This window comes from Electrophorus electricus, chromosome 12, assembly GCF_013358815.1.
Source record: "Electrophorus electricus isolate fEleEle1 chromosome 12, fEleEle1.pri, whole genome shotgun sequence".
Classification (NCBI taxonomy): domain Eukaryota; kingdom Metazoa; phylum Chordata; class Actinopteri; order Gymnotiformes; family Gymnotidae; genus Electrophorus; species Electrophorus electricus.
This window is the reverse complement of record NC_049546.1, coordinates 9,870,622-9,896,172: the sequence shown is the minus strand read 5'-3', so window position 1 is coordinate 9,896,172 and position 25,551 is coordinate 9,870,622. Positions and strand designations below refer to the sequence as shown.

The 25,551-nt window shown below is 40.9% G+C and overlaps 1 protein-coding gene across 7 annotated transcripts; it reads left to right on the top strand.

Annotated features, from left to right (window-relative positions):
* The first annotated feature begins 249 nt into the window (after positions 1-249).
* On the top strand, positions 250-24,686 carry zgc:66433 (uncharacterized protein LOC321250 homolog). 7 transcript variants are annotated; one of them, XM_027002102.2, is made up of 14 exons: positions 3,559-3,796; positions 3,925-3,942; positions 9,898-9,977; positions 13,295-13,469; positions 14,707-14,839; positions 15,621-15,773; positions 16,921-16,986; positions 19,910-20,068; positions 20,357-20,468; positions 20,605-20,978; positions 21,090-22,464; positions 22,628-22,758; positions 23,333-23,429; positions 23,937-24,686. In XM_027002102.2, exons 3-14 carry the CDS (start codon positions 9,911-9,913, stop codon positions 24,101-24,103), a joined length of 3,009 nt encoding a protein of 1,002 aa, XP_026857903.2. In that variant the 5' UTR covers positions 3,559-3,796; positions 3,925-3,942; positions 9,898-9,910; the 3' UTR covers positions 24,104-24,686. The 7 variants fall into 7 exon arrangements, with proteins under 7 accessions (XP_026857904.2, XP_026857905.2, XP_026857903.2 ...); XM_027002101.2 differs by adding an exon at positions 6,630-6,681 and having other exon boundaries at positions 3,559-3,942; positions 9,901-9,977; XM_027002100.2 differs by adding an exon at positions 6,630-6,681 and having other exon boundaries at positions 3,559-3,942.
* The last annotated feature ends 865 nt before the right edge of the window (positions 24,687-25,551 follow it).

Below are 25,551 nucleotides of genomic sequence, written 5' to 3'. Positions count from 1 at the left end.
AGAAATCAAGTTTGTGATTTAAATTTTTTCATATTTGCATAAAAAAATTTAATTCGAAAAAAAATATGTATTTACTTCTTTGTACTATAAAATGTAACCTAATACTGTTATATCATTTTGATACAAAATTCTTTGTCCTAGTAAAGTGATACCGGCTCTACGCAACAATATTGCTTTCTCCCACCAGAGAGCGATGATCAGTCACTTCTCTTAAGCACGAGAGCTTACTTGAAGTAAAAGAGTCCAATTAGAGCAAATCACTGATGCTTTGCACCTCGTAACTGTCCTATAACTGATTTGGTAAGTATATTATTTATTTTTGGCAGTGTGGCTACCGTATTAGTGTGGCTTATTCACTTTACTAAACGTCTTTGTAAATGCTAGCGACTGAGCCAAACGAAGCAGATAGGAGTTTCGAGATGTTTGCAAGCTAAAGAATCTCTCTAGTTTTCCCTTATGTAGTTAACTAACGCTAGGATCCTGCAGTCTCTAACAACTTTGTATGGACTCGTGAAATTAATCACCTTGTGTTATTTTTCTCTTGGTTATCTGGCACGGGCTAGATAAAGAATGGGTCTATCATGCATTTAAAATAGGCACAGTTGTAAATAAAATATAGGATGGTGTTAAAATGGTCAAGAATCAGTTTATTCATCTAAACGCGAGTTTGGGTGGTTGTTGAATGAAAGTAGGTAATGAAACAGACAGTTGGTTATGCATTTTAGGGGAACCATTTATCAGTGAAACCTTACACACGTCGTTAACAAACAAACTTCTAAAACCGGGTTGTGTATTTTTTTAATGTCAACTGGTTCTACTCTGATAACGTGGGTTGGTTATAGTTGGGTTTTCGTAGGCTGCTCGAAAGAGCAGCTACTGTTTTAAGGTTTTGTTGCATCGAGAAAGAAGAGTTAATCCGTTTACGTACGCTACCACATCGTGATCTTAGAAATGTGTGGGCCCGAGGCATTTCATGTAGCTTTGTATTTTTTTGTAAAGCCTTTTGAAACAAGATGTCGAAAAGCGCGATTTGACATCACTATTCTACATCAGACTTAGTGTACTGTACTGAGATCACTGTCCTTTGTAAGTGCTTGTGAAAAGGTTTGTAGCCTCCCTTGACCCCTCAGTCTACTAAAACGGGAACGTGTACAGACGTTTAGGTTAACTCAAGTCTGAAAATATTCCTAATGTGGCTATATAATAGTTACTTTCTAATAATCCTATGAATCACAGTAGGTTAACTTCTCCAAGTAGTATACGGTCTTCTCATGGTTCATATACCTGGGTCAATAAAAGCTACATATCGTACAGGCTGTATTATAGTTTTTAGTTTAGTATTTAGCCTTTGTTTGACTCACATATAATATGCATATCATTCAGTGACACGTTTCCTGTAATTTATTTAAAGCTAATGAAATTCATTATGTTCACTAAGGACAGTGTCTTGTAAAATAAGTTTTCATCCATTTGTTTTTAATAGTCATTTAAAGGTCTTCCAAAGAGAGCTAAACATTGTAAAACGCAGGGTACAATTCCCTAATTACTGACATCCCATAAAGGTCTGAGAAAGTGCTGTAAGGAGTCCGGTAAGCTTACCACACACAGAGCTTTAAAGGACCTGGATCTTTAAAGGGGGCGGTCATTTGGAATGGCGTCACAAAATGGAAAATGGGCGTGGAACGTAGGCGTGGTTGGTCGATCACGCGGAGCATTCCCAGCAGGATGTTTTTTATGCAGGGGAACTTAACACAGATACGTAGCCTTTTGACTTCGTGCAGTTTTAAAAGGGTTCCTTGTTTATCGTCTGGTGACGATAGTTTTTACATAAGCGTAATAGGACTGGCCCATAAGCTTTTGTTTTCCCTCATATCATTCACGGCTTGGGCTATGAAATATTATGACTTGTTAAATCGACTTGGTAGACACTCGCGATGCCACGAGGCCCCTGCTCTGTGCTAAGGGGTATAATTTTCCCTGTTACTTACAGTTGGACGTACATGGCCTTAATTAGGTAGAAAGCTGCCTCCAAAGATGCGTTCCAGATGTGAGCTGGAATTCCGAGAGCTTTGCAGCGAAAAGAAACGCTGCACAGCAGGGGTTGACTGAAGAAACCCGAGCCAGTGAAAACTGTCGAAGAATTGAGGGATTTGTCAGAGCCAAATATGTTACGAAGTGCATTGTGAATTTATTCCACTTAGTCTTTCAACTGGAAAAGTTAATTGATACTGTTTACACAATAAATTATCGCACAGGATCTGTACAAATGTGTGAGGACTTTTTTAATCTTAGACCTATATCTTACAAAAGTAGCTTAAATGCAATGACAGTTGTTACAAATATGTAGACAATGTTTTTGATAAGGTCGGTTTTAGAGTATCAGGTGATGGTGATGTTCTCAGACTGTAGTGGTCTTTGAAACATTTGATTATGTGAATGTAGTGATTTAAGTTTGCTCAGTACCTCAAAGGGTGTCTTTGTTTTACACTTCTTGGTTGCAAAGAAATGTATGTTTGAACCATAACACACATGGGTTTTGTAGGTCAGAGTAAAAATGTTTCAGGAAATACCAATGTGTTCTCTCTCTCTCAAAGGGAGAACTAACCCGCATTCCAGAGAGTGTTCTGAAAAGACGGTTGTGAGATGTATGCATTGAAATTCAGTGACTTTGTTCATGCTGCATCTCTGTGTGCCAGATGTCTTAAGGAAGGAAGCACACAATTCATCAGCCATCATGGATAGGTTGTTGTGCATTTACTTCTGTCATGTAATAGGTTGTAAAAATAGGGTATAAGAAGTGTTTTGGTAAAGATAATTTTTTATTTTCTTCTTTTTAGCCAGCCAGAATAGACTGTATACCTGCAGTTTTGTGACTTGGGGAATGAGCTTCCATAAATCTTCACTTAATCGATTTTGCCAGAGGTGGGAAAAATTAGATGCAATATTTGTAAGCAGTAGAGACATGGAAGTTTTTGCTTATGTGCATTGCCAGTTGTGAGTGCACCATCTTAAACAAACAGGGCACTTGAACAACTGCCTAAAAGACGTGGTCACTTCAGAGTCCATATTTGGAGTGTAGAAAAGCCTCCATACTTGGAATGAAAACAAATATTTGTGTTCTCTATATTGTAGAGCTTCACAGAGTACACTTATTTAACATCAATAGTAAGAAATAAAACACGGGTAAGTTGTAGCAATTGGTGTGAACCAATTTTCGAGTCCTTTATCAGTCAGACTGTCTGCATTGTTTTAGCTCATGAGCTGCTGCTGATTGATGTAAACTCTGATGGACTAGACATCCATGTGCATGCTGTCAGCCAACCACCCCTCCTCCCTATTTGGCAGGGCAGAAGATGTGTACAGCCAGAGTGCTGGCGTCTCCTCAGGGTTCTCCCCCACCTAATTATCACAGAGCTGCCTGCCTGAATCGGCTGGGAGCTGCTGTCTTGAAACAATAGCAGCGACTGCAGGGATTAGGTGACAGAGAAGTGGAGGGAGGGAGAGAGTGAGTGAGTGAGTGAGTGAGTGAGTGAGTGAGAGGAAGGGAGGGAGTGAGTGAGGGAGAGAGACAGACACAGAGAGAGAGAGAGAGAGAGAGAGAGAGAGAATGAACGAACAAGTAAGCTTGCTCACTGTCTTAGGAGGCAGTCTACTCGAGCACACATCTACCTTACCCTAGAAGGATATTGCATGCTTTGTGAAGGAAGACTAAGAAGACCTCTCTAGGGAACTCTCATACTGACATCTGTCTTAGATTATGTGTGCATTTGTATATGTAAACAGGATTATTAATCCAGTAAGTCAGACCTGAGCATTGAGGAATTTTTGGACATCCAAAGGATCTTTTCAAAGGATGCAGCAGGGATAAAACGATCTTGTGTCTTTTGTTTTGACATATTTCAACACAATGGCTGCATTTTACAGCTGCTTGCGAGGAAAGAAGTAAGTTGGTGCCTGTTGCTTATATGAAGCCACTATGCAGGCTGCTTGGTCATGTGCTTTTGGGCTTGTTCTGGGGGAATGCTACCAATACTCTAGCAAATTTTAATGTAAATGTAAAATCTGCACTGAACATGCTTGTTTGTGTTTTGAACTTTTAACAGTTCAGAACTTTGGTATATTAATTATAGATGAACATTTCAGCAAGGGTTTTATAAAATACAATGAGATTATTTGCAAGTGGAACACTGCACTAGTGGCTGCTTCTGCCAGAATAAAGGACTCTGTCAGAGGAGGAGACACCAAGCACGTCTTTGTTTATAAAGAGATCGCTGCTATGTGTTATAATAGTGTCTCAGATTAATTAGTTCAATAAGGAGCATTTTAAAATATCCATCTGTGTAATAACCTAACTGCATGGCAAACAAATCTTTGATTCAGTCATGCTTTGTATCCAAGCTGCTCTGAGAGAAAGTCTTGTTTATCAAACTGAAAGTATGTCATGCTTATCTTTCTACAGAAGTAAGTCAACCATTTCTTGGTATTGTCATTGTAATGTATGCCTGAAATTCCAGTGGAAACACAATACGCTCCACTACAATTAAACATTTGCTCCTTTGTTGCCAATTCCTTGAGTGTTCCTTAGGTGTGAACCATGTGCCTCTGCTCCTTGCAACCTTCTGTGGGTCAGCCTTTTATGGCCCTGCATGCTCCTTTTAAGATGCTCAAGTTGCCCCATTCCGTGCCTAGTTTGGCAAGGAGCTGGGGGAAAACATCTACTGGAGGAAGACTTCAGCCCCGACTGTCCTTTCCCCTTTTCAGCTTTGCCATCTGCGCTCTCTCTCTGCTGAGTTTGTTGATGATGTTGGTTTGCAGTCTGGTGCTGGCAGTAAGATCTGCGTCTCACCTCATCCAGATGGAACTGTTGTGTTTAGCAGCCTAATACTGTCTGTTAAAAAAGCCACTCTTAAAAAGGCAAACTGAAGCCACACAGAGTTTACTAAGATTGCACATGGACTTTAAAATTGGTTTTTACATGGACCTGTTTTCATGGTGTCCTTTTATTTCTCTTTCAGAGGTCTAAGATCAAAGAATTTGACTGGAGTGTCCTCTTTTTCAAAGACAAATATATCCAACCTAGTCTTCTCATCATTGGTGCTCTTTTTTTGTTTTTGTTTTTGTTTTTAAAAGTGATTTTAAAGAAAAATCTCTGTGATTTTGGTGTGGTGTTCCAGTAGGATCTTTTCTGATTTGCCCTGTTTGAAATAGCTGAGGTCCCCTTTTGCCTGAGTCTAGCGTCAGTGGTCTGCATTTCATCGGTAACTGTGCTGGCCACAACTGTAGAGTTGTGGTCCCTGACACATAAACATTACTGTTCAATAATATGGTAGAAACCTGTTGCAAGTGATTCATGCCCTGCGCATAATGTGGAATATGCTATTTGAAATGGCCAGAACGCTGTGTAAAGCCACCTAAATTACGGACCTTCGTAGCTACAATAAAGGCCTAGGAATGGCTTCCAAACAAAAATAACATGGCTAATTTAGGATCTCATAACAGTCGCATAAGGTCAGAGCTGATAATAAACGGGTACTTTAACCAAAAATGCTTCCTAAGCTAAACACAAATCTCATAGTACCAGTTTACATTTGGACATAGACGAGTGAGTTTGAGGACACCATGAAAACAACAGATCCATGACGAATTCTGATATATAATCGTTAAACTTTATGTCCATAAGGGCCTTACTAGGTAAAATGGGCATGAATGGTGCATGGAGCATGCTTTCCTTTGGAATTTAGCTGCTCAAACCTTGGCCAGTCCAGCTATTGAATATTATCATTCCATATCCTTATTTTAGATTTGTCATCTTATGCTGTGGAAGTGCAGTGTTAATAGGAAAGATGAGTGGTGTCAGAGGGATCTGATTCATCAGTGCCATTGATTTGACAACATCAGAGCAGAGAGCTCTAAGGCAGTTTGGTTGCAGCTGGTTGGTGTGCATCACTGCTTGATAAAATTATCAATTTGTCATCTCCCACTGTGCATTGAAGAGCTGTTGTCTGGTCTCCTGTTGTGTAACAAAGGTGACTCTCTGTATCTAGGCATTGGGGGGGGGGGGGGGGGTGTAAGAAGACCTGTCAATACCTATCTGTATCCATCGAATGGACATCTTCTTTTTTTTTTTTTTTTTTTTTTTTTTAAAGACGAAGCCTGAAATAACCTTCTAGCAAAAATGACCCAGAAGAAGTGATGCCAGAGTGTGGAAAGTTAATATTATAAGGAGCACTGCAAAATTGTATTTGTTTACAAAAAAATTCTAAACCTTGCTTTAAATTTAGTTTAGAGTATGTCCAGATGACAATCATATACAGAAGTATTTGATTGCGCTCTGTTATTATAAAATGTCTTGGGAAAGAGTATTACAATAAATCTTCAGTATAGGCCTGACATAATGTACTATGCATTTTAGAAATAGCAACTTTAGAAGTACCTATGTTTCTCTGACTAACTCTTAACATTGTACCAAAGAATCAGCCAGTTCAAACATACACACTTAATGCACATTTGATTCTCTTTTCACCCTTCATCACCTTTACTGTGTTGTTTCTCTTTTTCTTTCCTTGTTTCCTCTCTTTTCCTTTTTCTTTCTTCTCTCTCCCTTCATTCTGAATGCTTCAAACAATAAGGTGTGAAATGGTGGACATCATGGCCCTGCCCTTGCACTGGAGGCACTCCAAGGTCAGTGCATTAGTTGTCACATGACGGCAGGGCACCTCTAGCCACGCACCCGGGTACTCTTCTGAGCGAGATCGCCTCGCTTGCCACACACACATGCACACTTTGACACCTGGGAATCATGCCAGGGTTGCAAGAAATGACTGTTAACAGATTGACAGTAGGGGTGATATTTAAGCCTTAAAACTATTTTCACAGCTATATCGGCATGACTGGGAGAATTCATGTTAGTTTCAAACTATGACAAAAATGATTAAATTACTTTATGGCTTTTTGTTTGTTTAAGTTCTTAAAAATGTACAATGGAGCCTTGTTGGCCCAGACAGTCACTTTCTTGTTAATGTTTAGAAGAATCTGTTTTGGTTGTGACCCAAACTGTCATGGTGGGAGATGTGGGGAAACAAGGCCAGCTGTGTGAAGAGCCCCAGGTGGTCTCTCACCAGTGGCCAGCTTGGCGCTGCCTGGGGCCACCCACTCGACTGTAGACCAGTGGTCCTCAGTCTCACCGGCCCATCAGTATGTTTGAGCATGCATTTTTCAAAATGCTGCCCTTATCTTAGTTTGCCATTGTGTGGCAAAGGGACCTTGAGTAAATATCCAAGATCTAAATGTTTAGTGCAATATGAGAAGGATTTTTATACAGTTTTCTCAATGTTGACACAATTTTTGTGTTTTTGTTTGTTTTCCATAGCCTCCCCCATGTATGGCACATTTAACTCATAGTCTATTTCATGTCAACATGAAAGATTGTGGCAGAGGGCAATTATAAGTGTGTTCAGCCTTATTCATACTGTTTCTGAACATTGTCCTCATTAGTGGTTGTATTGCACTGATGGTCCATTTCAGTCTTGTTCTTTCATGTGATAACATTGGCCATCTGTGACTCACCCCTCTGTGAATCTGTGAAGCAGACTTTGTGAACGTTTCCTTTGAGACATACACAGGAAATGAATGGGCCCTATCTGATGGTTGGGGTAAAAGTTGCCCTTTTGTTCTTGTTTTGGCCTGGTTCCCTTTGTCCCAAGCCCTAATTGTGAAATGCAAAATCTACAAAACTGCTCTTTAATCAGCAATAAAGGTTGATTTTCCCTGCACCTTATCTGAGTGGAGAACTATGGAGACAGCCATGTCCAAACCTGCGTCCACTGTGGACCCATATGATGAGTGTGTGTACAGTTGCAATATGACAAGCACATTGGAATGTTCCCACTCATTCAGAAGGCCTTATGTCAACTGCATAGTCTCACTTGAGAAACATGAAAATAGCAAAATCTCCTGGAAAAACTGTACTCAGCAGGAGCTCCTCCTTTGTTTTGCCATTGGGATGACTTGCTTTGACTTGCTGCTTTGTTAAGTGATTGACCGGTGTACTGGAGGTGCTAGCCACATAGATGTTGAGACCAAAAGCTTCTGATCTATGATTTAAGCTTACTTGGCTTTTTGTTCTGGAAGTACTTCATTGCAACTGAAACTAGGAGCATGTTGTAACAGTGATTCCAATATAGGTTCCAATATCTTTGCAATGTCCATGAGACTGTACTGGTATGATTGTCGTGTCATAACTGAAATTGTGTTGGTTTAAGGGATGTGAGAATGATGCTTGCAGCTGTTGCTGACATGTTGGCTTGCATACATGTGCCTGATAAACACATGGAGACAACATGAGGTGTGCAATCATGATAGCGGAGGTATCACCCAAGGCCCACAGAACGTCTATTTATCAGTTGAAAACCATGTCTTCCATTGTTCCTTCCTGCTGTCTTTTAGATGTTCTGCCTCTGACTCTGGCTGGCTTGTGGAATTTATTTGGGAGTCTGAAATACTCAAGATGATGAACAATAAGAACTCTGCACATCATAAGGAACAGAGCTGTAGTTGCGTCTAAATGGAATCTTGATTAATCAAAATCAGCTGGACTTCTGGACTATTCTCATGGGATGACCGGGATTATGGCATGTGATCATCCACAGGATGTAGGCAGTTGGAAGCGCGGAGTGTGTTTCCTGTTAGGAGAACTTGGGGGGGGGGTAGAGGGGCTTGATGAAATGAAGACAAACGGGTGGGTGGGTGGGTTGATAGATGAGTGGGTGGATGGATGTTGTCAGTTGGTATGCTAGATCTGTTTTTTTTTTTTCCTACTGTCACAATAAGTGACACAGAAATAATGCAAAGAGCCCCAAATATTTGCACAGAGTGATTGAATCATACTTATAATGCTAAATAGAAATTTCAGAAATAAGGATTATTCTAGGTGCAGACAAATCCTGAAATTAAGATGAAGAAGGATGAAATAAAGTGTTGAGAGGGAAAGACATAACTATATGAGCCCCCTTTACTAAAATTCATCTAAATCTATTAGGACAAGTGGAGCTGATTATCATTTATCTCACCACTTCCCTTCAGCTCTGAGGTAAACAGATATATCAGGAATTGTATATCTACTCCTAACAACACTAGAAGCATCCCTGCTAAAGGCCCTAACCATCTGTATATATCAGGCAGTGCTGCAAATTGTCTCCACGTCCTGTTTAGCTTTTCCTGCAGCCTGAGGCTGCAGCTGCCTTTCACAGACACTGCTGACCACTTCCTCATGCTGGACTGGCAGAACTCCACAGGGAACTGATCTAGGAAAGCCCATTCACAACCCATTCCCAGAGTCTTTCACTCGGGTCAGGATGTACAGGAGGAGCTCGACTGATCTGGGACCTATGTGGTGTCAACAGTGCAGGGTGGCTGATAGAGTGGCTGGGTGTCAGCAGTGTAATCTGTAGGAGACAGCGTGTGCTTATCAGGGTTGTGTTGCTGGGCTAAAGCCGGGGTGGTGTTAATCCTCTGCTGCGGGTACAGCCAAACGCTTGGAATGGCCAGTGAACACATGACACAAGGATAGGCTTCAGTCATCTGCCTCCGTGGCATGCTGTGGAAACGATCTGCAGCTGTGGTTTTTGACATTAGAGTTCTGTCTCTTTTTTTTTTTTCAGAAATATGGCTAATTCCTTTTCTGTACAGACAACATCCGTGCTCTGTACTAACCGTAGACCAAACTGCCTATGATCCTGCACACAATTTTCTCAGGAATAAGTGTGTGTTTTGGCATGGGGTCTAGCTCTTTGTGGAGGGGCTTTCCTGGTTTGATCTTAAACGGCATGCTGTAGTGCATGGTCTTTCCTCGCTGGGCCAGACTGCTGTGATTAATGCTGTCTCGTCTCTGCTTCCCAGCAGGGATCGCACCATGGCCTCGGGACCTGTGGCCCCCAGTGCAGCCGACGAACCTTCAGATGCAGCGGATGAGTGCCCAGGTAATTCCCTCTGTACTGTAACCCCCCCCCCTCCCCACCACCACCACCAATGATGCTAATAGTGGATGGAGCCTAATGGATGCCAGTTAGTATTAGGCAAATGAAACCAACCTGACTAGTCCCTGTGACTTTTCATCCATTCCCTCAGTCATGCATTACCATTTATAGCTTTTAGATGTAAACAATCCCTTTAGAGATCTGCATTTAACAAATCAATTTAATCAGTGTTATTTATGCCCACTCCTAGAGTCCACGTGCATGAAATGATTTGGTGGGGTTTTTTTTTTTGTTGTTTGTTTGTTTTTTTACAAAAGCCAAGTCAACTCATCTGCTAATTGCTTAGCTATTCATAAGATAAATCAGGCATGTTAACAATGGAGTAAACAAAGACGGTGTATGGGGGGAATGGACACCACTGCTTCAAATGAGCCAGATCATTATATGCTGATTTGTCCCCTTGACTTAATTTAACTACTCTCAATCCATTTTGCGAAAGCATGAATCAATGACAAACAGAGGATTGGATTAAGTTGGCCCTTGGGACTGTACACCCAATGTATGTTCTCATCAACAGGAAGTCAAGTTGTGAAGAGTCAAAGCCAACATTTTTTCGCCCTTTTTCATACACATGTGCTTTCTGTAGCACCACATACAACCTCCCCTCCCCCAGTACATTGTGGGAAGCAGGACGTCCCAGACAATTAGTGTCACGTCCAGAAGAGTTTACCTTGAGAAATGTAGCAGCCATTTCTTCTCAGAATCTCTCAATCCAAAGAGGAAGATGATCTGATCTATTGAATTACAGGTTTAATGCATAGGAACCAATCCCCTAAAATCTGTGTTTCCAGCTCCATAGTGGAATGATTTAGAGTTTGTGAAAGCTGACCTGTGGTCAGGTTTACACCCATTTACATTTTCATTTAAAACACTTCACATACTCTCTTAGCCAGAGAGATATTCCTCGACAGGCAGCTCAAGAACCCAGCAGGCTCTACAAAGCTATAGGATTGCCGTATATCAGCAGTAAGTACAGAATTCATCATTCTAGACCAATCATTTGATCAATGAGCCAATGTGGGGGAAAACTTGGAGACTTTTACTGTCTAACTCTACCAACTGGTTGGGCATGTGGGACCTTAAACACTGTTTATCAGCAGTTGTATCAATATAAATTAATGCTTTTGAAAGTTTAATTAATTTGTGATGTATTTGTGATGCTATGGACTCAGGCTGAACCTCCAAAGCATTCACTGGTGTTTATAGTATAACATCACCATTATACACTCCTCAGCCGACACCAGAGTGCATGGAGCTATATACAAGCGTCATCTTTGCTGGTCTTGCTGAACAGACATTTATGTTCAGTGAGGCTGTTCTCAGAAGGCCATATATAGTATTCATTGTAGAGTAATCAGATGATTGAATATGGAGGGTGGGAGAGAGAGAGAGCAAGAGCTCTTTCTCTCTTTGTTGTTTATTCCTATCAGACAGGCCACAGCTGGAGGATTCAGACCATGCCAACAGGACTTTGACATGTGATTCAGAGAGAGAGAGAGAGAGAGAGGGAGGGTCAAAACAGAAATTACACTTAGTTAGACAGAGTTTGCAGTCTCCAAGGATGGAGAATAGTATAATGCAAGTTTACATTTTGAAACTGGTGAAGCCTGCTTACAGCTCTGAGAATGGCTTGGTCAGCACAACACCGCCCTGAGGACAGTTATCTCAGTGCTTTCTAGTATAGGTAAAATAACATAAAAACCTTTCATGTGGACTCAAATCCAGTTTTCATGGCCATTGCTTCATTATATAATGTAATGCCAGCACCCTTGTATAGATTGTACAGTCTGAAGTATGTGAGCCAGATTTCAAATTTAATTTTTGTGCCCCTTGGCCTGAAAGCTGGTAAGCTGGGAGCTAGGAGATACTAATGAAATCTGTATGTCTATATTGCTGCCAGGCTCATCTCACTGTTAAAATAATCCAAACAAAAACTTTGCATGTTAGAGTTTGAGCTTTGCCTATTTTCTGCCCCTTATAGACCAACTCGAGCTCAGTCAAATTAACCCATGATCATGTTTCCTTTTCGACCATGAAATTTCAGTGATTCCTAAAGAACTCCCCAGAAAGGCTTAAGTGACAACCTTGGTTTCTAAACTGTGATTAAGTTATAGTCCAAGTGTGTAATTAGCTGTGGACTGTTGTTTTGGGTCACAGTGTTTAGTGTATAGATGACCATGGCCACCACACACAGGGACCCTGGGCAGGCAGTGGGCCTGTACGACCAGATGGTAGAGGGGCTTTGTGAGCCAGGCAGAGAACCGTCCTGAGAACCACTCACACGTTTTCATTAGAATGGATCTGACCTTTGGAGTCTCTTGACTCTGATTCATATGCTTTGCTATTAATAACACATGGTTTTGGTATAATGATGAAAACGACTGGCTTAATAATGCATACATGACAGTATGTGGAGGTGAAGAAGTAATGCACTAATTACTTCATGGTGGATGCATAGTTAAACAGATGGATGAATGGGGGTCAATTTTACTTTCACTTGAGAAAAATGAGAGGAAAAGCATTGTCCTTTTAATAAGGCATCAAGTCCATCCAGACTGTTTTATCACAAGAAATGTAGCACAAGGCATTTCTCAACAGAGTACTGAGGCACTTAGCTGTTAAATCTCCACAGGGGGCTTTAGCAAAGGTAGAAGGTTGAGGCTGTAAAACCATGTGGCTGAGGTTTTTTCACTGGGGTGCTAATGTTGCTTCACCACTGGGATGATTTTACAGCTGCTGAAAGGAATAATACAAGCCAGGCTTTACTGGCAAGTTAAATGAGCATTTTAAGCACCCAGGAGGGAATAAATCACAATTCAACACTGGTCGTGTTGGAGCAGTGTTCATTATGATGAGCTGTTGAATACAGATCGTTGATTTTAAAAGGCTACTTTCAATCTGACTCGCATGAAAATCATACTGTTCTTCACTTTGTTAAAAAAAAAAAAAGCCTTTTTTTTTTTTTGCATGGAGTTGTTAAAATGCCTTTTGTTCTGTTTCATTGTTGACCCTATTACAAATGACATGTGTCTGTATGGACTATAAAGACATTCTGTCATTCTTGAAGCAGATTAAAAAAGAATTTCACATTGTTGACACTGGATGACTGTCAAAATGTTGGTGCTTTTTAATTCAGAAAACATGCATTTTCAGCACTGCATGCAGATCTGCCAGTCAAGTGTCTCGAGTTTCCATTCACATTTCTGCACAGATATGGTCCAAATGTCATAACTAAAATTGCATGCGTCTTCATGCACCAGGGAAAAAGAAGTCCCGATTCCAGACATTCAAGAACTTCTTTGTGAAGAAGAAAAGGAAAGGGGCAACGGCCGCAGTGGCGGCAGATGATGGCAGGTTGAAGTCCGGCCAGTCTAGCGATGACATAAACACTCCGGAGCCGACCCACAACCTCACGGACAAGGACAGTGACTCTGGGTAGGAAGATTAATTATGAATTTTCAATGATTAATTAATTATCTGTATGTTTGTTCTTATATTCAACGATGCATTATGGTACCAAGTACAAGTAACTGGAGTTTGGATATAGTATGTGAGGAATTCCTGGCTCCAATCCTGAGGGACCCACTACTCTGCAAAGTAGAAGATTTTTCTCAGACTGACTCACCTCATTTGCATCAAGAAGGCAGGAAGCCCTGCAGGGGCAGGGGGTCCCCCAGGGCCCCAGCTGAGTACCCCTGCTGTGAGCTGTCTTGTATTACTTGAAGAATGTGGTATTTACTCTACCCTCAAATTATTGCTAAGCCATTGCTTTAGCCATGCAAAAACATCTGAGGCCATTTGAAAGCATATTCAAAAATAATACATGCCAAAATGGCAAGTGTAGGTCCATGGGATATCAGAACATGGTTTACTTAAAAGCTTCAGTCTGTTGCCCCGCATTTTAGTGGAGTCAATTGCACTGCCTCCTGTCTAGAAGCCTCTGGATCCATGTAAGGCACATTTTTTTGTGCTGAGTTCAGATGTGTTGCAGGGAATTAGCCAGCACTCTACCACTAGCATGCTCAGCTGTATTATAAACATACTCTCTTTCTGGGTGAAGGAGCTAGGGTGGTCTGTTTTGCAATCTAAGGAAGCCACTCTGTGCAAGGCGATGGGGAGGAGCCAAGGCCAGGGACTCTTAATGTGCATCACTGTCTCCAAATGTGTTAGACCAAAAAAACAAATGGTGTTCCAACAGAAATATGGTACACTTATAAAATATGTGTTTGACCATTTTGGTTCAAATCCAGACGAGAACTACATAACTAATTTGGAGTAGGATTTTTAATTTTGAAATAAATGAAGATGTCACAACAAGCTGTCTTTATTCAGCAAATGTCACATACTGTCTCTTGCCAGGGTTTGCTCTCAAAACAAGCTAACAGCCAGTTTGGCAAAGTCATTTAGGCAGCTGACATATTCTTTCCACTTTTAGTTTTTGAATTTTAAATTTCAAGGCTGCATTTATGGTATTTCGCTCTTATCCAGAGTAGCTTGCACATATATAAGTATGGCACTATGTGTGCTCCCTTGTGAACGGGACCCATGACCTTGGTGTTTCTAGAACTATGCTCTACGTGCTCTTCCCTACAGGAGATTGAGGTTCTTACATTTACTCTATTGGCACAGAATTATTTTGAATATAACTTGTATAAAAACAATTTTCCCACAGATACAATATCAAATTGGGAAACAAGGCTTTGTCACATGATAGTGTGTTCGCTTCCGATTCGCCCTCTTCTGAGATTAATGAAGCCCTCACTGCCTCCCAAGAGAGCATTCATGGGAAAGTGAAATCACTACAGGTATTGTAAAGCATTCTGTATTGAGTTTACAGCTGGTTTGTGCTTGGTGTTTCCTGCATTGTATGTTGTAGGATTTTCCAGCTCACATGTTTACCTGACAACATTGGTAGAACATGGATCATTTACCACTGAAAATCATCCTTGTTTGAGTATAATTATACTGTTTATTTGAGTCAGTATTAAAGCTGGCACTCCATGGGGTTTTATAAAATCTGGAGATGTATATGTGGAAATCTAAAGTAAGTCAGCCTATGCATAAGCCCAGAGGTACAGACAGTGAGTACACAGATAAAGAAAAATCAAATCAGATAAAAGTAATCCAAAGCAAACCTCTTTTCAGACACGGAAGAGTGTTTTTAAGGTGAGTGATCAGAAAGAGGATGAAGGGTAAAGACTGATCTCATCACGTTAATCAAAGAGTCATCCATATTTTTGAAGTTTTGGAGGACCGTTTCCTGAAATCGTTTGAATTTTCACATTAGTCTGCATCATGATTTTTGTCCAAGCTGGAAAACTGGCTGCAGTTTTTATCCCACTTAGACGAATGCTCCACTCTACATGGTGTCTGTGGCATGGAATACATCTGACTGAAATGTTGTTGTTGTTGTTGTTGTTGTTGAATTTTGCCAGAATTTTATACTATAATACAGTGTGCCATTGTGTCATAACTCTGTAGGGTGCCATGATCATTACAGCACACCTAGGGATATTGTGCATAACATTTGCTAATCCCTATGTATTTTAAGCAAGTGATTTTTATCCCCCCCCCCCCCCCCCACAGCTGCAGCTGAAGTCGGCAATCCGGCTGGGCTCTCCGGCCATCTCTGGCAGGAGTGTTGAAGAGTCAGCCACTCTGTCGGAGGATGACGGCTTGCCCTGCAGCCCCCCTGGGGACTCCAGCTTCAGCGCCATGCTGCCTGCTTCCTCTCAGAGGGTACCGCTTCCTGCTGCCACACGTCCTCTGCTTCCAACTGTGCTGAAAACTATGAAGAATCTTAAAAACAAAGTCATTAATATTCATTACCAGAAGGCTGTGGTTTATACTGATACTTAAAATTGTATTGTTGCTTCCTTTCCAGTTTGGCCTGAACTTGATTTGTTATTGCACTGACCTTATTCATGGACAAAGCATATAGCATGCTTTGGCATTTTCCATTATCATTGAGAGAGCCAATCAGATTTATGATGCTGATCAGTACTTTTGGCCCATTTGCACGGTTGAGGCAAAGTTGGTATTCTAGTGTGTAAACATCATCTTCATTATTTGTAGACTCTATATGTACCAAACAAGGTTCCCTTTGACCAGTGTGTCAGGCATCAGCAAACAGGCATGTGAGCCACTCCAGCTCTAAGCAGCACACGACTGCATCTGGCATCGTAGGCTCTGTCTGCAAAGATGGAAAGCCCCCCTCAATAGGCTGTGGAGCTGCTTTAAGCCTGGTGGTTGGCCCTGCTCCACCTACCTGCCTTCCCTCTTAATTCAGATGCTCACTGACACCCTGAACACTCCCTGTATGACTGGGGCAAATCACACAAACCCAAGAAGACAGCTCACCACAAATTCAGATGGAGGGACACCGAATTGTTGCAATACTGAAACTAGTGTTGTTGATCAGGGAACTAACTCCCAAGTCAAGAATAATTTGTGATGCCTTAAAATGTTTTTATTTTTCCCTCAATAATGGATTTCCTCATTTTTACACTAAAAATATTTGCTTGTTGCAGTATTGACACAAGCTGTGCTACCAGCCATGAATAATTATTTATCTTCATAAAGTATCAGTCTTGTCCTCCTGAATATCTAGCTACAAAATAAAAGGCATTTCATAGCAGAACTAAAACTGATTATAATGGCATTTTTAAAAATCTTTTCAGTCTGAACAAATAAAAAATGCTGTCATGCTCTCTGAGCAAAGCAAATTGCAAAATATTTAATGCTAACTGGTTGGATTAAATCAATAGGCAAACAAAGGAATGAACTTTCACATGCAACTGCAACCTGTATTCAGTGCAAACAACTGGTAGGGGGCAGTTTGAACAGAAGCAAACCTTCACCTCTCATGTCTTTTTTGCATCTGCAGTCGTCTGGCGTGGTGCAGAGAAGGATTTCCCTTAGTCTGGAGGAATCGGACAGTGATGATGACCAGGTAACACTCTCCTAAAAGTGTCCATACACACACTGCCCCTTTATGGGTGATGCTCTAGAACACTGTGCAAAGAATAAAATGCTTGCTTTATCCTAATGACACGTTCATTACATGCCTTTTGACATGCATTTTAGCATAATGTATCATCTGGAACACAGCCCCATATTAGCCAGATGCACGCATGCACGTGCACACACACACATACACACTCCTCACCTACAGTGCAGTGGAACATTTCCAGAGAACTACCTACCTTCACAATGAAAGCTGTGTGTGAGGTCGGCTTAAGTACACAAATCACATACGCACCGTGTATTGACTCTGAGAAGAAGAATTCAACAGTTAGGAGGCTAATATTGTGTGGTTACTGGCTACAGTATAATGTGGGCAATTGCAACAAAGAATGCTGGAGGAAGAGCAACCTGGAGAGAAGGTCAAGCATTGTAAATGTAGGGGAGTGGTTTAAGCACTGTAACGGTTTTGAGTGCAAGTCTGCGTGCGTGTGTATGTGTTCCTCTCCTATGCTGTAGATTATTGATATTAGACTTTAGTTGAGCACTGTTGGTATATAGTAGCAATCCAAGTCATTGCAGCAGACAATGGCATTAAAGGTCCTGAACAAATTTGTCATGAGCAATAAAAAGTAAACCCTGTAACCTTTAAATGAGTTCTTTTATGAATTTATTCAAATTGTACAAGTAGGTTAAATTGCATCTCAGTTTAGTGATTTCAGTGGCATTTCAGACAGCTCAAATTCTGAAATCAACATCTGATAATTTGTTTTTGAATTTTTTATCACACTTTCTCTAAATTTGAAGGTGCTAAATGCTGATTTTTAAAAGGTTAAAATTATATAAGATAATATATGCCTCACTAATTTTGTAGCTCTCACTTACTGTTAAAAACCTTTGTTAGTTAAAGTGTTCGAGGGTTAGTAAAGGGTCCATCATGAAGAGCTTAGCACAAGAGATCATTGTTATAATGAGCTCTGTTACCAAGCTTCAGCTTGTGTGTGTGCCCTCTTTGAAAAACAGCACATCAACACATATGCACAAGCCCACACACATACTCCCTCATAACAAGATCTTAAAATAAGTGTCATGTATTTGTTTTGTTTAAGATTTTGAGCCTTCAGATGGGCCTATTACCTAACACTTGGTGACAGTTATGGTCTGTTAGAACATGTGGCCCACCTTTTGAAGTTCTTTCTCAGAAAAGGAGCACAATCTTGCAGATGTACTGAAAACTTTGTGACATTTTTTCATTTCCAATACAAAGGTTTGAGTAAATCCAAACTATATAATAGCTATATCAAGGCCAAGACAAAAAACCTCAGTTATTTCTGACTGAGAAAGAAAAATGTTTCTCAGATTTGCACAATCTTTCTGGTACACTACCATAGATATAACTAAGGTATGAACGCTTTATCTGATTGTAATGATGTGCCTTTCTAAACTTCAGTCCATTTTTGTAGGATTTTTAATTTGTTGTTGCATAGCAGGGGTTGCTGCCAAAACTTGCCAGATCTGGGTGATGTGGGCTGTGCAGCGTTCCGGTGGTTTGCCCTGGTAGCCTCACTGTCTACTAGAAATGAGCTGTTCCAGCATTCCAAGGCAATGTAGCTACCAAGCTGAACCTGGCCAGCACATAAACACACAGCACAGTTATTTCTTTTAGCCTATAGCCACCCTGCAGTCATGTGATTTTTTGCATGCAAGCAAGAATAGAGAGCATATTGAAGATGTTTTGAAAACAATTTGACCTCCAGCTAAACACTTCATAGGAACTTTCATTCAGACCCAGTATTCTTGCAGAGAGGATTTCTGTTAACAGCATTAGCAGGGAACACTGTAAGGTCATTTGTTTTGGGAGTTTGTTAGACTGCCAGCTATTTTTCTAAGGTTGAATATGACATCACCATTGGTGAAATCTTTAAAAGCCAAAAATACTTAATGTGTATCATTGATCTTGGGGAATATGGGTGCTGAGGGATTATATACAGCTAACTCTAAAGAGTATATGTGAGCCTTATACAAGACTTCATCTACTTGATGGCAAAGAATTTTAATAGTCATACATTAAAAGATATGAGTCTTAAATTCAACACTGGCTGTTAAGGCCATATTTAGGGATCCACCACTGTAGAGGATATAAAATAAAACAGTTTTGCAGGGTCAAGCAAAAACAAAGCTTTAAAGATTTTCAGTTTCACCTCGAAGGATAAATATTCTCAGGATTTTAGCCATCAGTGATGTGGGACCACAGCAATGCTGACCTTACCCAGCTGGAGAGACCTTTTTTGTTTTTCCTTTTATTTCGCAAAAGGAAATCACTGAAGACACCAGTCAGAGTTGAGTAAGCTGAGAGGAAAGAGACCATGCCTGTGTTTTGTTCACTGAAGAATTTGAGTTTCAGATTGACCATTGGACGTTCAGAGCCTTTAGGCAGGAAGAATGGGCACTTTAAAAGATTCTTCTTGGCTAAGTGTTGCCTTAAGGAGAATGGGCTGTAAAAACACTCTGCTGCAGAGTTCCTCAGGCAGTTGAAGTTGGGAAGGAAATGAATAAGTGTATCAACATGTTTCTAACAGAAAGGATAATAGAAGGCTTTTTGCTGGAAGGCTTTTTGCCATGTTAAAGAATTAAAATAATCCAAGAGCCTAGAATCTCTAAGAATCTCATCCGAGTTGTGCTACATTGTTTACTTTCTGGGAACAAGTCACTTAAACACTTCAACTCTCCTCTAAACCCTCATTCGCATATAAATGTTTGTGTAAAACACTGTAGCATGTTTTTTTGTTTGTTTGTTTTTTGCTCCAAAATGAACAGACCCTCAGACAGCAGATAGACGTTATGAATGTGAATGGTAACCATTTCCCTGTGCGCCTCTGTTCTGTGCTGTCTTTTCCTCCCTCTGTATCCAGATGTCCAATGGAGCCTCATCGCGGCCCAGTACCCCTCAAGCGACCATCCCAGTGGACTTCAGTCACCCCGCCAGCTCACTCTCCTGCCTGGACAGCTCTGCTGCCCGCCATCGCATAGCTGTCAACACCATGGCCTGTGCTAAGAGGAAGCCTGCCAGTGTGAGACATCCCTTCAAATTCCCCCTGCTCCCTTGCTTTCTTGGCAGCCAAAGGTTATATAGAGGGCTTATATTATTGTTGTGCCCTTTTCTGTTGAAAGCATGTGGAGTTGCAGGAAGATATTTTGTAGGCAATGACCTTCATGAATTTTGTGTTATATTTGTATACATATTTGAAATCCGTCAAGTCATTTTGGTAATGGCCAAAGTATGCAGAAGCAGACATATAGACAGATTACTGCTTTTACTCGAACATTTTAACCAAACTATGAGTTTTGCTTGTGTATAGAGGGAGATGCTGCAAAGCAAGAAAAGAGACCTAAGGGAAAGAGTACTGCTTAGAGACACGGATGACAAACTGAGAGCTGTAGGAGTGTTTACTGAAGGGGACAAGAACCAAGGTAGCTCCTGATTCATTGGCCTCCTGAAAACATTACTGACACCTTGATAATGGAAAAACAGGGTTTTTATGTTTGTATATAGTGAAGACACTGAACTAACAACTGAATTTGAATTCTCTAATGGCTAATGTTTTAGAGGATACAGAGGTCGAAGAAACAGTGTTTGAGTCTCAACCAGTCTGCTCAGTATTAGAGCAGAGTGAGGAGGAGCCACCAGCCTCTACCCAAAGCCAAACATCATCCAGAACATCTGCCACCTCTGCAGAGTATTCTGACAAGGATGAATGTGTCCCTCATGAGGATCATCACCCTAGCATGGAGTTCTCAGTGTCCGCGTGGGAGAACCCAGTAACTCTGGAGCTTCATGCTGACGACTTCCTGCTGGACGCAGGGTGTGAGGTGGTTTCTGAGGAGCAGGGGTCACTGCTGGAGGAAGTGCTAAGCTCCCTGAAGGGCCCCCTTACATCAGGCTTGGTGCAAGAGCCTAAGGATGTGGGTGAACAGATGAAGGTTTGAATTTAGACTTTTAGTTAAATGAGGTTTCTGTAATACCCACAACATAGACCAAGATTGACCATCACCATTCTTATCAGTTTTAAATCTTGTGCTGTTCAACCATAGGTGGAAGATGTGACTGGTGAAGATGTGCCAAATTTCCTGGCAGAGGACATCGCCACAAACCTATTAGACTCCACAGATCCAACCTCTCCCCTGGAGGAACAGGTCATACCTGTTCAAAACACTCTATGTAAATCAGCAGAATATCTTGGTGAAGTAGAAGATACTTCAAAAAAAGAAGAACCAGTAGTACAAGAAATTTGTGAGGAAGCCCCTCTTGAAGATTTGCAAGTGCCTGAAGGTGAGCCTAAGTATGAGGATGAGGAACAGCATGATGAAAAGAAAGACATAGATGAGAAACTGTATGAAGAAAGCAGGATAATGAAGAAAGTGGATGAAGTGAGTGAGGAAGAAGTTGAAATTGAGAAAATGGAGGAAAACAAGAAAGAGGAAGTATGGTGGGAGAACGAAGAAAATGAAGTTGACAAAGAGGAAGAAGTGGAGATTGAAAAAAGTGCAGAAGATGCTGAGGAACTAAAAGATGATGAAGGCGAACAAGGAGAAGACAGTGGAATCAATGATGAGACATGTCCACCAGAAGAAGAAGAACTTGAGATCGAAGTGGAAAAAGCAAGCATTGAAGTTGAAAGCTTTGACCAGTGTGTCAAAGTTGAGGCCTTGGTCTCAACAGAAGTTGTGAGCCAGCCTGAAAATCTTCAAGCAATTACAGCTCAGGAGTCTGTTGAGCCACCTTCCTTTGTGGTTACCACCTCTGTTAAGCTCAGTTTTCCCAGCAGAGTCTCCAATATTCCACAGCATCCTACGGAGAGAGAGGATAAGTCAGAAACTCTACAAGAAGAGGCCAATGAGCAGCATATTATTCTGGAAGGACTTCAAGACCGGACTTCAGGAAGTCAGCTGTTAGAAGAACACAAAGTGGAACAGGAGGTGTTGTCTGCGAGCACACCTGACAGTCAGCCCCAATTTATAATTACTCCCGCCTGGCAGAATTCACTCTCTGGCGGGGTTTTTAAAGAGTGGTCCCAGCCAGTCGAATTGCCCCAGCCAGTCAAATTGTCTGCAGCAAAGGGTGAACCTGCATTCACAGCATCCACAAGTAGTGATCAGCTCCTTGAAGATGTGAAAACTGAACGGCCCCACAGCCCAGTTCGGAGTTGTAGTGTGCCATCCCTCCCTCTCCCAAGAGAGATATCCCAGGCTCATGCAGAAACCACCCCAGAGAACCCCTTTGGAGTTCGGCTCAGGAAGACAGCAATGCTGCACCGCTATGCTTCAGAGGGTGAAAGTCCCACTCACACCACCCAACCAGAGTCTGCAGACACAGAGAAGATCTTGGAACAGCTTGCCGAAAAGCCTGCTTTGCCCAAGAAGCCTGATCAGGTGGCTGAAGGTGCTGTGAAGCCCAAAAGAAGCTCAGGTACCAGTTGTTTTTGTTGTATGGAAAAATTCAGGATCAGACATAGCAACCTATTTAACTGATCATAGGGAACATTTTTATTTTATGAAATGTAAGTCTGCAGTGTCTGGGTTATTGTGCTCATTTGGTATAATGTTTGTTCATGTTGTGGTATTATTTACAGATCTGGTAGTAGGTAAGACATCATTAGAGGCAACAGAGCCACCAAGCTGGATCTCTGTGGCTAGACAGAAGCAGAAGCTCTTCAAAGAGAACTCCCTAGAGGAATCCTCTGAGAGTAAAGTCTCTGTTGATGTGAGTAGTCTTATTCTGCTCAAGCTTGCACTTTATGAGCATTTTAAACTTTGTTTAGCACAGGTTGATGAACAGGCCACCCTGAGACCACCTAGAGAAAAGTATTTCTCCTATCACAGCTCACTGTATGAAAAGGTCTAGCCTTCAAGAATTCTAAAATTATGTTTACAACTAAAACCAATGCCACTGTGGAATATCTGCAATAAAGTAGAGCCCTGTAAGGCAGAGGCTTGTTGATGTTGTGGACTCAGGCAATACATCATGGCTGCATTTGCTGTTTGGTATTCTTAAAGAAGAAATCAGTTGTAATGCCACCGATTATAATTAGTTAATCTTTCCATGTTCTAACTTGGGACATATGCAGTGTGGATTTGGGGAATTCTTTGAAAAAACTCAATATCTTTTAATATCTAAACCACATTAGACAGAGGACCAGTGTTAGTTGGGTTTATGTTTTTTTCACTTTGTATGCATAGCAAATATCTTACATTTTCCTGCTTGGAAAGCTTGATTGTACACAGTTGTCTCATTTATGGTTCCCTCGAGGTTTGATTTTATAAATGTCCTTTTCTAGGAGGAACTTGTCAAAAAGAGTTCATTGCTTGATTTATCATGTCCAGTCACCAAAGATGTTGCTTCTTTGCTAAAACCTGTTGCTTCACCTGTTAAAGGTAATACCTTTGCTACATCAGATACCGTAGAAAGCTTTATAAGGAAGTTTATTTGAATTTGATGTTGCTCTGCTTGGTACAATAGCAAACCATAAAAGCCTATAATCTGGTTATAAGATAGCTTTGAGGACAGCTTGGGGGTCGCCAAATAGTTTGGGGGGAAAAGGTTGTGCATTGCTGCCCTCTAGTGGACAAGTATTAGAACAGTCTTTTTGCAGTAGTTTTTACGCATTTGGAACCATTTGTACTGTTTTAGTGCTGCTTTGTATGCTTTTTGGGGGGGGGGGGGGGGGGGGGTGCTAATTTACATCAAGGTTAGCAGTAATTCTGGGTCTTGGTCAGGCCTCTTTTTAAGTAATGTACAGCCTTTTTTGTTTTGTTTCTTTTTATAAGCATGGGTGTTTGAAAGTACAAAAAGTAGGTATTATTGTTACACAAATAATTCAGATGAGCCATTAACAGTACTTGTAGCATGTAACAGTTTGCTTGCTTGCTTGTTGGGACCAGTGGCCTGCTCTTTGGAGATATCCAAACCATCCCTGGTTGAGAAGGAGAGTAAGAGGATGACCAGCCACCTGCCTCCAGCCCCTCTTGTCCAGGAGGAGCCTCCGTGGCTGGCCCTGGCCAAGAAGAAGGCCAAAGCCTGGAGCGAGATGCCACAGATCGTGCAGTAGAAGTAGTGGAGAAGCTAGGCAAGCCAGAGGAAAGCATGCCACGCTTTTTTTTTTTAAAGGACATTTGCACACGCTGAAGATAACCCATCCCAATACTCAAACCATTCTTAACTTTTATCACTGTTTTTGCACACAAAACAGATATACACAGACATGTGATTATATGCAATATAATCTAAACAGATTCACTACGGGCTCTAGTCAGACATTTGGAGATTGTATGCTTTGGAGAAAAGGAGATGAAAGCTTATCAGGACTGGTATTCCTTTGTCTTTGTTATACCTTCAGACTAGAATTTGCACCAGAGGTCAGCATTGTCTAAAATATCAGAGGTTTTAAATGTTGATTTGGATAAGATGTTTTGCAGCATATATTCAGTAATCTTCCAGAGGCTTTCATCTGAATTAGTTGCGTTTTGTTAAACAGTACAATTTCTATAATTCTGTTCTAAAATGTAAAGGATTCTGGAATGGAGGATGTTTTTTTTTCTTGCAAAATGAGCAGTTTTTCTGAGGAAAACTTAAAACACTAACTGTTCGTATTAAGGATTACACTCTAGTAAATAATCAAATAGTTTTTGTAATTGTGGTAACAGTAATGTTTTTAAAAACAAGTTTCTTTGTATTTATTTCTCTCTTTTATGTGTTTTTTATCTAATTTTGTTCTATTTTTGTATTACCTATACATGCACAATTTTGTGACTTGTACATAAACCCTTAAGAAAGATTAATTTTCTTTCTTTTATTTGCAAATGTAAAGACTTTTCCAATTTTGCAATACAGGTGCTATCTTTACATAAACTAACTTTATATTTTATATTAAACCTTTTATGCTACTTATGGCAGCGGTGTAAACAACTAAAAGTAATATACTCTGCCCACTCACGGAGTGAGTTTTACAGCGTATCAGTGGTAATGCAAACAAAGGCTTTTGTTATGATGTTCTTTCTAGTTTCCCATAACCAGAAAGAGCCATTTCATTTGACATTTCAAGCCAGCATCTGAGAATCTTCATGTCTGTGATCTGGCAGCAGTGCAGTACGATGTCTTCTCATTCTTCTTCCTTTCTTTTCCCCATTAAGTGGAACCCTTATCTGCATATGGTCCATGTATGAAAATTATTGGTGTTCTTTAATTGAACAATGAAGGAAGAACAATTTGGTAGAATTGGCTTAATGGCCTGCCTTCTTGCACGTCTTGGCTGTAGGAGGGCGGGATTAAAAGGCTCATCGCACACAGGTCATTCTCTAGACCTCCAATACACCTACCATAGGTAATGTATGGACGCCACCTATCACTTACTACTCCACCTATCGCAAAAGGAGGCTGGCTTTGTGTATTTGTAGTATATGTGAACGAGTAATAAATTGAAAATTTAGAAGGAACAATACTGAGTCACAAAATCAGTTTCAACATCACCCAACAAAGGAATTGGGAGCACAGTTCTAT

Coding starts and splice junctions, on each gene's coding strand:
- zgc:66433 (XM_027002098.2), top strand. CDS start 3,908: ATGGCTGCATTTTACAGCTGCTTGCGAGGAAAGAA. Junction 13,470..14,706: donor GACAAGGACAGTGACTCTGG/GTAGGAAGATTA, acceptor ATTTTCCCACAG/ATACAATATCAAATTGGGAA. Junction 16,987..19,909: donor CGGACAGTGATGATGACCAG/GTAACACTCTCC, acceptor CTCTGTATCCAG/ATGTCCAATGGAGCCTCATC.